We start from the raw sequence: 14,573 nt of genomic DNA, 5'->3' as shown, positions 1-14,573 counted from the left end.
CACCCTTGGAAAAAAAAGATATGTTAATGACCAATTCACTCCTCAGACCTCTCCCACCCTTGGAAACAAAAGATATGTTAATGACCATTCACACCTCAGACCTCTCCCACCCTTGGAAACAAAAGATATGGTAATGACCATTCACGCCTCAGACCTATCCCAGTATTGGAAACAAAAGATATGTTAATGACCAATTCATTCCTCAGACCTCTCCTGCCCTTGGAAACAAAAGATATGTTAATGACCAATTCACTTCTCAGACCTCTCCGACCCTTGGAAACAAAAGATATGTTAATGACCATTCACACCTCAGACCTCTCCCACCCTTGGAAACAAAAGATTTGTTAATGACCATTCACACCTCAGACCTCTCTCACCCTTGGAAACAAAAGATATGTTAATGACCATTCACACCTCAGACCTCTCCCACCCTTGGAAACAAAAGATATGTTAATGACCATTCACACCTCAGACCTCTCCCACCCTTGGAAACAAAAGATATGTTAATGACCAATTCACTCCTCAGACCTATCCCACCCTTGGAAACAAAAGATATGTTAATGACCATTCACACCTCAGACCTCTCCCACCCTTGGAAACAAAAGATATGGTAATGACCAATTCACTCCTCAGACCTCTCCCACCCTTGGAAACAAAAGATATGGTAATGACCATTCACGCCTCAGACCTATCCCAGTATTGGAAACAAAAGATATGTTAATGACCAATTCATTCCTCAGACCTCTCCTGCCCTTGGAAACAAAAGATATGTTAATGACCAATTCACTTCTCAGACCTCTCCGACCCTTGGAAACAAAAGATATGTTAATGACCATTCACACCTCAGACCTCTCCCACCCTTGGAAACAAAAGATTTGTTAATGACCATTCACACCTCAGACCTCTCCCAGTATTGGAAACAAAAGATTTGTTAATGACCATTCACACCTCAGACCTCCCCCACCCTTGGAAACAAAAGACATGTTAATGACCATTCACACCTCAAATTCCTCATGAAGACCCCCTGCCAGGTGGCCTTAATGACTCCCTCCACCAGACACCTTTTCCACCCTTGGAAACAAAAGTAATGTTAATGAGCAACTCACACCTAAGCTAATCTCAACACATACTGCTGTCTCTGCTTCTACTCTCTGTATTCCTCTGAAACAGTCTGAAATAGTTAATAATTTACCACTTTTCAGTGCATTCTGGGCATTTGGGAGGTTCTCCTGTGCTTATCTTTAACAAACGCTTTTAAACACAAATGCGCATAAACGCGGCTAAACAGACTTTTTTTTAGCCTACCTTTTCCAGCACTCACTTCCATCGTTTAGAAGTGTCCCGTGTACATGGGGCCTAATATGCAGTGACCAAGAAAGCCTTCCGCATTTTTTCCCCACTTCCTTCTACCGCCATTAGTCAGATGTCAGTGTCTCACCTTGATGCCGTTCAGATTATCTACAGCCAGCACTGTACTTCTCTGATCCTCATAACACAGAAAGCAGAATCCGCGAGAGCGCCCAGACTGCTTGTCACGCACCAAGTTAATATTCACCACTTCACCATATCTACAAAGAAAAAAAAAAAAAAAGTTAGCAGAGCGATGAAACAGCCCTATTTTTTTTTATGTAAATTAACCCCATTGTGTTTATGCGTCCTAATTTAACTTTTTTAAGACATTTTTTACAGAAATTTTGCTTTTCGGAAACCTTTCCACTAATATTGTGTGACAGAAAATTGGAACTGATAAAAAAAAAAAAAAAAAGGAATTGTGCTCTGCCAATGTGCTGAATAATGAGCGGCTGCACACACGTGTTATGTGTGTTCTCATAAAAAAACGAAATCAATGAAATAAAAATGTGTTGCGCTGCTATCAACAAACAATATTAGTAAAAACAAAGCTCAAGACAAACTCAAACGTGACTAGGGTCCACAAAAAAAAAAAAAAAAAAAAAAGATGAAAAACGAATTCTTCAGAATTTCAAAAAAGAGTGGGACATCTACTGGTGACTGCACCCAGAATCCCAGGGCTGCAAGTCCTCAATGTACGTGAATCACCACAGTGAACATAGAAGTCCAGGTGGACCCTCACCTTCTCACATGGACCTGTATGTGGACACAGGTCAGAAAAACATCTCCCCTATTAGTGGGGGTAACACATAACTTGCTCCTCTGTGGGCAATCTTCCCCTTATGAATCAGAAGTGACATCTTGCTAACTACTCTGCATGTGATCACTGATTGGCCAATCAGTGATCATACGATCGGGACCTCGTACAGAGGTCCCCGTCCGACGATCGGTGTTCCACTGTGTCCGGAGGACACAGCGGGCACCGGATCACGGTGCTGCGCGCCCCCAGGGAGCACGCACAAGCAGGGTGTGGGGAGGCCGTTTATAAACGGCCACCCGACCCTGCACTGCCACCGTCCGGCCGTTTATTTACAACGGCTGAACGGGAGGTGGTTAAAAGACTAATGTTGGGCTTGATGTTCGAGGTGAGCGTAAGTTCGACTCGAACACCGGCCGTTTGTGTGTTTGGCAAGCACACGAATGGTAAGGGCTTTTGGCGGGATGTTCGCCTGCCGCGCCCCAGAATGCACTGTGCCCTGACAGTGCATTGTGGTTGGCCAAAGCAATGCACCTGACCACAGGTCAGGATAATATTTAAGAACTGTCAGGCCGGTGCAGCTATCAGACGGCTGAGAGCCAGCGTTGAGAGTGAAGCGTTTTTTGGGGCCGGCATTGCTGGAGGACATCGTGATTGATGTTGGATCTATTTCGGGGTGGCTTTTTGTCGTTTTGTTTTTAATAAAGGACTTGTCAAAGACTGTCTCCTGTCATTTTTTACACTGCACTTTTTTTTCTTGTGAATGAGTAGTGGTACCATGTACCCCATACTCATTCACATGGGGTGCAGGATCCAGGGGGCCCCCTTGTTAAAGGGGGCTTCCAGATTCCGATAAGCCCAACCCGCAGATCCCCCACAACCGCCAGCCATGGTTGTAGGGAAAAGGCCCCTGTCCCCATCAACATGGGGACAGGATGCTTTGGGGGGGGGGGGGGGGCCCAAAACACCACCAATGTTGAGGGGATGTGGCTGGGTATTGATCCCAACCCCTTTCCGGACCTGCCAGGCTGCATGCTCGAATAAGGGTCTGGTAAAGGTTTTGGGGGGAGACCTCAACTCCATTTTTTTTAAAACGTTTTGGCACGGGGGTTCCCCTCAAAATCCATACCAGATCCAAAGGGCTTGGTACGTATGGGGGGGAACCCCATGCAATTTTTTTTTAAATGTTTTAATTGCCGGAAATTGTTTTTACATTCAGCTGTCAGTGGGGAACCCCGCTGACAGCGGAAACATTAACCACCTCCCGTCCGGCCATTGTATATAAACGGCCGGACGGTGGCAGTGCAGGGGCGGGTGGCCATTTATAAAAGGCCTCCCCGCCCCCTGCTTGTGCGCGCTCCCTGGGAGTGTGCAGCACCGCGACCCGGTGCCCGCTGTCTCCTCCGGTCGTACAGGACCTCTGTGCGAGGTCCCGATCACGTGATCACTGATTGGCCAATCAGTGATCACATGCAGAGTAGTAAGCAAGATGTCACTTCTGACATCATTGCTTACTACGTGTGAAATCTGTGAATGATCACAGAGGTCACATGGTACAGGTCCATTCACAACAACCTTGTACCATGTGACAAGCTGTGACCAATCACAGCTCACTCAGTATTTCTCAATGGCTGCAGGAATGTAGCCAGAGAGGAGAAATGATTGCTTTTACAGCCTTTATGGGTGTAAAAGCAATCAGTGTAAAAAAAAAAAAAATCTTTATCACCCCCCACAAGTAGTACAGTGTCACCATGGTGACACTGTACTGCTAGGGTGACAGTATGTAAAAAAACAAAAAAACAAATAATAATATAAAAAAAAATAAAAATGTAGAAAAAAAAGTTTAAAAATTATAATTTTTGGTTATAAACTAATTTCTGGATGACGATGAAGCAAAGATCAGAATTTGGCAATAAGTACTACTTTTGAGGAAGTCCCAGGTAATTTACTATATTGTAGAAATACAGAAAAACAATGTAGCGGCCAGAGGAATAAAACTTACTGTGAAAAGACACAAATAATGTCCCCTTCAGTCAACTCATAAGGCAGCCCTCCTACAGGAAAAAAAAAAACAAAATATAAAACTGACAGCTTTATAAAAAAAAAAGGACAAACATCACTTCTTAGAACTACATTGAAGTGGTACTAAACCTTGTAATTAGAAAAGAAAAAAAAAAAAAAAAAGAACTTTTCCTCGCCAAGGCAATGCTATAATGTGCTAGTATACATGGCACATTATGTGAAGCCATGTCTTACCTGTAGGTACAAGTAAAAAAAAAACAAAAAACAGTTTACTACCACTTTAACCCCTCGCCTACCAGGCACTTATACCCCCTTCGGCGTCAAGGGGTTAAACATGTGCTAAAAATGCAAAAGCAGCCCTGGAAGTAAAAGGTTTAACCATTTCCAGTCCGGAACACTTATACCCCCTTCCTGCCCAGGCCAGTTTCCAGCTTTCAGCTCTGTCACACTTTGAATGACAATTGCGCGGTCATGCAACACTGTACCCATATGAAATTTTTATCATTTTTTGTGACAGATAGAGCTTTATTTTGGTGGTATTTAATCACCTCGGGGTTTTTAATTTTTTGCTAAACAAACCAAAAACAACTGAAATTTTTGAAAAAAATACACGTTTTTTTTCTTAGTTTTTGTTATACAATTTTGTAAATAAGTGATTTTTCTCCTTCACTGATGTGCGCTAATGAGGCTGCAGGGATGGCTACTGATAGGCTGCACTTATGGGCACTGATGGGCATTGACAGGCATCACTGATGGGCACTGAAAGGCAGCACTGATAGGCGGCACTGACTGGCACTGTTAGGCGGCACTGATAGGTGGCACTGAAAGGCAGGTCAGATGGGTACTGATATGTGGCATTGATGTGCACTGGTAGGCACTGATATGTGGCACTGATGGGCATTGGCAGGTGGCATTGATGAGCACTGACAGCTGGCATTGATGGGCACTGACAGCTGGCACTGCTGGGGCTACACTGATCATCAGTGCTCTGATGATCAGTGTACATGTCCCCTCAGCGGAAAGCCGATTACCGGCTCTCCTCTCCTCTGTCAGCATGACAGCTCGAGAGGAGAGAAATGCAGATAACCGGCATTTCCTTATTTACACGAGATCCGCTGCGATTGGACACAGCTGATCACATGACCGAGCCAACATCTTCAGCTCTTTCCATTGATCAGTGATCCCTTGGACACAGCGCATCACCAATCGTTGCGCTGCGCGCTCCTGGAGTCATGCGTGCATGGCTAGAGTGGGAGGATGTCATATAACGTCCTCCCAGAACGAGAAAACCGCCTTGCGCCCGTCATTTCCTTAAATGGCAGGCGGGAGGCGGTTAAAGAGGCCCTCTTGCCTTATACCCCCTTTATAGCACTCCTCCTCTGCCCCTTCTACTTGGGTCATCTGAGGGCATGGACAACTATTCAGGATGCTTTCCTCAGAGCTCTGCTGATGACTCTGATTAGAATTTTGCCACCTCTCTATCAGTATGATGAAGTTTGATTAAAAACAAAAACGAGGGCACTGTAGCTGCAGGTTCCATGACCCAAGATGGCGTCGGTTTCTATGTTACTCAGAGCAAGGATGCCGCTGCCAGGCTGGAATGTTTTGTTCGGACCCCTCTGGGTATTGGGGGGGGAGGGGGGGAAGATATCCCAAAATGCAGTGCTTGATCACCGTCATATAACCTCACTGTTCCCTCTAAGCTCTATCAGCCAACGCTTTTTTTTCCCCATTTATTTTAGTCACTTTAATTTATTCGTTCAAACACATTTTTCACCAAGGGCAGGGGTTAATACAGAAGGGTTGTGAAAGAGGAACAAGCAGTGGGGGAGGAGCAGCAGGGAAGGTGAAAATAAGGTGATCGGAGGTGGGGGGGATTTATACAGACTATACCACTTTGCCCTGATGGCAGGGACAGGGTCTCTTCTTCCTTCTGCTCATTCCCTATGAAAGGATATTCACCATGTGATCACAGAAGGGGTTAAAGAAGAAAAAAAAAAAAAAAAAAAGCATCTGGGAGCTCAAGTTCGGAACAGACAGCAAGTATCGCAGCCGTGGCATGTGTACGGCACTGTATGCTGCCTCTGCAGGAGGGAGGGATTGAGCGGCAGGAAAACCAGGGGTTTTACCGCCCTACAAACCGCAAGTATGAATGAGACCTCACACTGCTTCCTGTTCCAGTAGGTTTCTCCAGACAGGAATAGATTAATGAAAGGCTAGAACTCCATCAGTGGTTTATTTATCTATCCCTGTTGTAGATTTTCCCTCACTTCCTGTCCCAGTTACAATGGTTTCCCCAGAGAGGAATAAATAAATATATACTATATTGTATTGGCCCCGCCCTCCAAATTGTTAGATTAGGGTGTTCCAACCCCCTCCATGGACACAGGTGTATACAATCAAGCCCCTAGGCATGCAGACTGCTTCTACAAACATTGGTGAAAGAATGGGTCGCTCTCAGGAGCTCAGTGACTCCAAGCGTGGTCCCGTGATAGGTGGTCACCTGGGCAATAAGTCCATCCGTGACATTTCCTGGCTACTAAATATTCCACGCTCAACTGTTAGTGGGATTATAACAAAGTGGAAGCAACTGGGAACAACAGCAACTCAGCCACCAAGTGGTAGGCCACGTCACATGACAGGGCGGGGTCAGCGCATGCTGAAGCGCACAGTGCGCAGAAGTCGCCAACTGTCTGCAGAGTCAATAGCTCCAAACTTGGTGTGGCCTTCAGATGAGCCCAACAACAGTGTGTAGAGAGCTCCATGGAATGGGTTTCCATGGCCGAGCAGCTGCATCAAAGCCTTACATCACCAAGTGCAATGCAAAGTGTCGGATGCCGTGGTGTAAAGCACGCCGCCACTGGACTCTAGAGCAGGGGAGCCCTGCTCTCTGGAGTGACCAATCACGCTTCTCTGTCTGGCAATCCGATGGACATGTCTGGGTTTGGTGGTTGCCAGGAGAACGGTACTTGCCTGACTGCATTGTGCCAAGTGTAAAGTTTGGTGGAGGGGGGATTATGGTGTGGCGTTGTTTTTGCAGGGGTTGGACTTGGCCCCCTAGTTCCAGTGAAGGGAACTCTTAAGGCGACATTTTAGACAATTTTATGCTCCCAACTTTGTGGGAGGAGTTTGGGGATGGCCCCTTCCTGTTGCAACATGACTGCGCACCAGTGCACAAAGCAAGGTCCATAAAGACATGGAGGAGCCAGTTTGGGGTGGAGGAACTTGACTGGCCTGCACAGAGTCCTGACCTCAACCCCATAGAACACCTTTGGGATGAATTAGAGCGGAGACTGTGAGCCAGGCCTCCTCCCCCGACATCAGTGCCTGACCTGACAAATGTGCTTCTGGAAGAATGGTCCAACCTTCCCATAGACACCCTCCTAAACCTTGTGGACGGCCTTCTCAGAAGAGTTGAAGCTGTTATAGCTGCAAAGGGCGGGGCCAACTCAATATTGAACCCTACGGACTAAGACTGGGGGGCCATTAAAGGTCATGTGCGTGGAAAGGCCGGCGGCCCAATACTGCGGGATATATATATATATATATATATAGTTTATATTTATTCATTTTATTCTTAGAGTGATGGAAGGTTAGATTTCTATTAGCTTTTTATTTCTGTGTCCCTCTTGCAGATTTCAACTCACTTTCTGTCTGGGGACACTGCTGTCAGTAGGGCGGGAGGAAGTGAGGGGAGATCTCTCTAGCAGAGCCGCAAGTAGCAGTAAAAGCCTGACAGGGGTTGTCAAACATTTATCCCGGACATAAAGGCTGACACATGCATCATCTGTCCCGTGACTCACCCATGAATATCCAGGCGCTGTCTCTGTAGTCTTGATGCCATGACACGGAATCCTTCACACCGAGCCGAGCCTCCCGATCATTCAGTTCATTAATCAGCTTCACTTTTGTTAATGGACTACAAAATTGGAGACGAGGGGTTAATGAACACAGTCACTATAGATGGGAGACCGAGTGTAAAGTGTACTCAGGAGCTGGGAGACAGAGCTATGAAATGGTTCAGAATTTCACTTTTGTATTTTGGAATAGTATAATAAACATTTTCCTCCTGCAGCCACTGAAAGCCGGCGGTAGGGAGAGGAGAAGCTGGTCATGTACTCAGGGGCGGGGAGACGGAGCGCGGCGCGTACTCAGGGGCGGGGAGACGGAGCGCGACGCGTACTCAGGGGCGGGGAGACGGAGTGCGACGCGTACCCAGGGGCGGGGAGACGGAGCGCGACGCGTACTCAGGGGTGGGGAGACGGTGCATACTTAGGGGCGGGGAGGCGGAGCGCGTACTCAGGGGCGGGGAGGAGGAGCGCGGTGTGTACTCAGGGGCGGGGAGACGAAGCGCGGCGCGTACTCAGGGGCGGGGAGACGGTGCGCGACGCGTACTCAGGGGCGGGGAGACGGAGCGCGGCGCGTACTCAGGGGCGGGGAGACGGAGTGCGGCGCGTACTCAGGGGCGGGGAGACGGTGCATACTCAGGGGCGGGGAGGCGGAGCGCGTACTCAGGGGCGGGGAGGAGGAGCACGGTGTGTACTCAGGGGCGGGGAGACGAAGCGTGGCGCATACTCAGGGGCAGGGAGACGGTGCGCGGCGCGTACTCAGGGGCGGGGAGGCGGTGCGCGGCGCGTACTCAGGGGCGGGGAGGCGGTGCGTACTCAGGGGCGGGGAGACGAAACGCGGCGCGTACTCAGGGGCGGGGAGACGGAGTGCGGCGCGTACTCAGGGGCGGGGAGACGGAGCGCGGCGCGTACTCAGGGGCGGGGAGACGGAGCGCGGCGCGTACTCAGGGGCGGGGAGACGGAGCGCGGCGCGTACTCAGGGGCGGGGAGGCGGTGCGTACTCAGGGGCGGGGAGGCGGAGCGCGGCGCGTACTCAGGGGCGGGGAGACGGAGCGCGGCGCGTACTCAGGGGTGGGGAGGCGGTGCGTACTCAGGGGCGGGGAGACGGAGCGCGGCACGTACTCAGGGGCGGGGAGACGGAGCGCGGCGCGTACTCAGGGGCGGGGAGACGGAGCGCGGCGCGTACTCAGGGGCGGGGAGACGGAGCGCGGCGCGTACTCAGGGGCGGGGAGACGGAGCGCGGCGCGTACTCAGGGGCGGGGAGACGGAGCGCGGCGCGTACTCGGGTGGGGAGGCGGTACGTACTCAGGGGCGGGGAGACGGAGCGCGGTGCGTACTCAGGGATGGGGAGACGGAGCGCGGTGCGTACTCGGGTGGGGAGGCGGTGCGTACTCAGGGGCGGGGAGACGGAGCACGGTGCGTACTCAGGGGTGGGGAAACGGAGCGCAGCGCGTACTCAGGGATGGGGAGGCGGCGCGTACTCAGGGGCGGGGAGACGGAGCGCGGTGCGTACTCAGGGGCGGGGAGACGGAGCGCGGCGCGTACTCAGGGATGGGGAGGCGGCGCGTACTCAGGGATGGGGAGGCGGCGCGTACTCAGGGATGGGGAGGCGGCGCGTACTCAGGGGCGGGGAGACGGAGCGCGGTGCGTACTCAGGGGTGGGGAGACGGCGCGTACTCAGGGATGGGGAGGCGGCGCGTACTCAGGGGCGGGGAGACGGAGCGCGGTGCGTACTCAGGGGTGGGGAGACGGAGCGCGGTGCGAACTCGGGTGGGGAGGCGGTGCGTACTCAGGGGCGGGGAGACGGAGCGCGGCGCATACTCAGGGATGGGGAGGCGGCGCGTACTCAGGGGCCGGAAGATAGAATGTAGTTAAGCAGCTGGTAGGGCAGCACAGCAGACAGCTCAGATGGCCTCCACAATGTATCCAGGCTGAGGAGACAGACTCAGGTGAACATTCATCTCCCAGCAGCCATGACCGGCTCTGTTGTACACAGAGGAGCCCGGTGCTCACTTCTCTGGGTGACCCCCCCCCCCCCGGACACAGTCACACATTTAGCAGATTTATGGGGTCACTTACTTCATTTCAGTCGCCCAGTCTGCGCCTCTCTGTGTTGTGGCCGCAAGGTGATGACGTACAGAGCATGTGACCAGGACCTCGCTTTACGTCCCCGCCCCTCCTCGTGGGGAGTAGGACGTGAGGGGCGGGTCTCCAAAGTGATCGAGGGTGTGACGTTAGCGAAAGAGGAAGGTAGAGGGCGGGACTTAGACAGCATGGTGAATGCGGCATCTTCATTGATCTGTGTCAGAGAGAGCGCCGGCCAATGGAGTGAAGGGGACTGGACGAGGTCACGTGTGCTTACTGCAGTCCTTATCTGTTTAGTATGTGAGAAGAAGCTGAGATCTCGTCCTGCCACAGCCCCCCCCCCCCCCCCCCCCCAGATAGAAACTGAAACCGACCCCGCCCCCAGATAGTAACTGAAAGCGACCCCGCCCCCAGATAGTAAATGAAAGAGACCCCGCCCCTAGATCTATATTAAAGAGACCCCGCCCCAGATATAATGAGCTCCCGCCCCCAGATATAATAATGAGACCCCACCTTCAGATCTACTAATAATGAGACCCCCGTCCCTGATCTACCATTAGAAAGACCCCGCCCCCAGATCTACTAATAATGAGACCACGCCCCCAAATCTAATAATGAGACACTGCCTCCAGAGCTACTAATAAATAGACCCCGCCCCCAGATCTACTAATAAAGAGATCCCTCCCCCAGATCTACTAATAAAGAGACCCCGCCCCCAGATCTACTAATAAAGAGATCCCTCCCCCAGATCTACTAATAAAGAGACCCCTCCCCCAGATCTACTAATAAAGAGACCCCTCCCCCAGATCTAGTAATAAAGAGACCCCTCCCCCAGATCTACCATTAGAGAGACCCCGCCTTCAGATCTACTAATATAGAGACCCCTCCCCCAGACCTACTAATAAAGAGACCCCACCCCCAAATCCACTAATAAAGAGACCCCTCCCCCAGATCTACTAATAAAGAGACCCCTCCCCCAGATCTACTAATAAAGAGACCACACCCCCAGATCTGCTAATAAAGAGACCCCTCCCCCAGATATACTAATAAAGAGACCCCTCCCCCAGATCTACCATTAGAGAGACCCCGCCATCAGATCTACTAATATAGAGACCCCTCCCCCAGACCTACTAATAAAGAGACCCCACCCCCAAATCCACTAATAAAGAGACCCCTCCCCCAGATCTACTAATAAAGAGACCACACCCCCAGATCTACTAATAAAGAGACCCCTCCCCCAGATCTACCATTAGAGAGACCCCGTCATCAGATCTACTAATATAGAGACCCCTCCCCCAGACCTACTAATAAAGAGACCCCTCCCCCAAATCCACTAATAAAGAGACCCATCCCCCAGATCTACTAATAAAGAGACCCCTCCCCCAGATCTACTAATAAAGAGACCCCTCCCCCAGATCTACTAATAAAGAGACCACACCCCCAGATCTACTAATAAAGAGACCCCTCCCCCAGATCTACTAATAAAGAGACCCCTCCCCCAGATCTACTAATAAAGAGACCCCGCCCCCAGACCTACTAATAAAGGGATCGTGTCCCCAGATCGATCATTACAGGACGATCCCCTCCATTGCTCTGTGTTGCAATGCACTGAAATGAAGTACAACAGTTGACATTCCCTCAGCACAGTGCAGCACATGTCAGCGCAGGACGGTGATGTCATACATCAGAAGGCGGAAGTTTAGGTCCTCTGGAGAATAAGGTGTTTTCATGTGATCTCATGTAATCCTTCAAATCATTTCTGTCCTGAAGGTCCATGCTCAACTACTTCCTGTTATAGGGTGACAACACTCTGTCCCTGTCCCCCAATTGTTCTCCTGTGTAGTCACCCTGTCACACAAGCTACCAGCAGACATTTCAACATGAATACATCCCTGGTGATCTTTGTTCTAATCCATAGCGATCCTGCCATGAAGGTCCTTGCTCAGAGACTTCCAGTTACAAGGTGACAACGCTCTATCCCTGTACCCCAATTGTTCTCCTGTGGTGTCACCTGAGTTTCCAATGGACACTGCCAGCAGCCATTTTCATATACACTGATTCCCGATGATCATTAAATTAATCCAAGGTGATCCTGTCATAAAGGGCACTCTTCAGGTACTTCCTGTTATAGGGTGACAACGCTCTGTTCCTGACCCCCAATTTTTCTCCTGTGGTGTCACCCGAGTTTCCAATGGACATTACCAGCAGTCATTTTCACATACACTGATCCCGGAGATCATTAAAATAATCCAAGGTGATCCTGTCATAAAGGGCACTGCTCAGGTACTTCCTGTTATAGGGTGACAATGCTCTGTGTCTGGCCCCCAACTGTTCTCCTGTGGTGTCACCCGAGTTTCCAATGGACATTACCAGCAGCCATTTTCACATACACTGATCCCGGTGATCATTAAAATAATCCATGGTGATCCTGCAATAAATGCACTGCTCAGGTACTTCCTGTTATAGGGTGACAACGCTCTGTGTCTGACCCCCAATTGTACTCCTGTGGTGTCACCCGAGCTCCCAATGGAGCTACCATCATCCATTGCTGCCACTGTTGTCCCCATCAGGCCAATCCTCCCTGAGAAATGCCAGGCAGCCATCACTGGAGTGTGTGTAGACATGAAGTGGATGCAAAGAGGATGCGGGCGATGATCTGTGCTGAGATACAGACAACAGTGGAAACGTATTTTAGTAAAAAAAAAAAAGAAAATAAAAAAATATACATTGATACAAAGGGCTTTAGAAAACGTCATTCTTGTAGAGCTTCCATCTACTTATGTGTGGGACTGTAAGATCCTCCAAATCCTAGCCGAGTGAGAGATAAAAAGTCAATAATACACAAACCCTCCAATCACAACCAACCCTCCAATCACAATGAACCCGCCAATCACAACCAACCCTCCAATCAAAACCAACCCTCCAATGACAACCAACCCTCCAATCACAACCAACCCTCCAATCACAACCAACCCACCAATCACAACCAACCCTCCAATCACAATGAACCCTCCAATGAGAACCAACCCACCAATCACAACCAACCCTCCAATCACAATGAACCCTCCAATCACAATGAACCCGCCAATCACAACCAACCCGCCAATCACAACCAACCCTCCAATCACAACCAACCCTCCAATCACAATGAACCCGCCAATCACAACCAACCCTCCAATCACAATGAACCCGCCAATCACAACCAACCCTCCAATCACAATGAACCCACCAATCACAACCAACCTGCCAATCACAACCAACCCGCCAATCACATCCAACCCTCCAATCACAATGAACCCGCCAATCACAACCAACCCTCCAATCACAATGAACCCGCCAATCACAACCAACCCTCCAATCAAAACCAACCCTCCAATCACAACCAACCCTCCAATCACAACCAACCCTCCAATCACAACCAACCCACCAATCACAACCAACCCTCCAATCACAATGAACCCTCCAATGACAACCAACCCTCCAATCACAACCAACCCTCCAATCACAATGAACCTTCCAATCACAATGAACCCGCCAATCACAACCAACCCGCCAATCACAACCAACCCTCCAATCACAACCAACCCTCCAATCACAATGAACCCGCCAATCACAACCAACCCTCCAATCACAACCAACCCTCCAATCACAATGAACCCGCCAATCACAACCAACCCTCCAATCACAATGAACCCATCAATCACAACCAACCCTCCAATCACAATGAACCCGCCAATCACAACCAACCCTCCAATCACAACCAACCCGCCAATCACAACCAACCCTCCAATCGCAACCAACCCTCCAATCGCAACCAACCCACCAATCGCAAAAAACCCGCCAATCGCAACCAACCCTCCAATCACAACCAACCCTCCAATCACAATGAACCCTCCAATCACAACCAACCCGCCAATCGCAAAAAAACCGCCAATCACAACCAACCCTCCAATCACAACCAACCCTCCAATCACAATGAACCCGCCAATCACAACCAACCCTCCAATCACAACCAACCCTCCAATCACAATGAACCCGCCAATCACAACCAACCCTCCAATCACAATGAACCCATCAATCACAACCAACCCTCCAATCACAATGAACCCGCCAATCACAACCAACCCTCCAATCACAACCAACCCTCCAATCACAATGAACCCGCCATTCACAACCAACCCTCCAATCACAACCAACCCGCCAATCACAACCAACCCTCCAATCACAACCAAGCCTCCAATCACAATGAACCCATCAATCACAACCAACCCTCCAATCACAACCAACCCTCCAATCACAATGAACCCGCCAATCACAACCAACCCTCCAATCACATCCAACCCTCCAATCACAACCAACCCGCCAATCACAACCAACCCTCCAATCGCAACCAACCCTCCAATCGCAAAAAACCCGCCAATCGCAACCAACCCTCCAATCGCAACCAACCCGCCAATCACAACCAACCCGCCAATCGCAAAAAACCCGCCAATCGCAACCAACCCTCCAAT

General features: G+C 50.2%; 1 protein-coding gene across 1 annotated transcript in view; it reads right to left on the bottom strand.

Annotated features, from left to right (window-relative positions):
- The window catches only part of RBMX2 (RNA binding motif protein X-linked 2), a 30,510-nt gene extending 20,328 nt beyond the window's left edge, over positions 1–10,182 (bottom strand). Inside the window, exons 1-4 of the mRNA XM_089684131.1 lie at positions 10,057–10,182; positions 7,933–8,048; positions 4,110–4,161; positions 1,439–1,568 (exon numbers count right to left, since the gene is read on the bottom strand). Coding sequence (XP_089540257.1) covers positions 1,439–1,568; positions 4,110–4,161; positions 7,933–8,048; positions 10,057–10,061 — 303 coding nt within the window. The 5' untranslated portion in view covers positions 10,062–10,182. The remainder of the gene's footprint in view (positions 1–1,438; positions 1,569–4,109; positions 4,162–7,932; positions 8,049–10,056) is intronic.
- Positions 10,183–14,573: the final 4,391 nt, after the last annotated feature.

The sequence above is a fragment of the Staurois parvus genome, unplaced genomic scaffold (assembly GCF_062004578.1).
Source record: "Staurois parvus isolate SC_StPar_1 unplaced genomic scaffold, SC_StPar_1.0 ptg000337l, whole genome shotgun sequence".
NCBI lineage: Eukaryota > Metazoa > Chordata > Amphibia > Anura > Ranidae > Staurois > Staurois parvus.
Note: the sequence above shows the minus strand (reverse complement) of the source record. Positions and strands in the feature narration are given on the sequence as shown.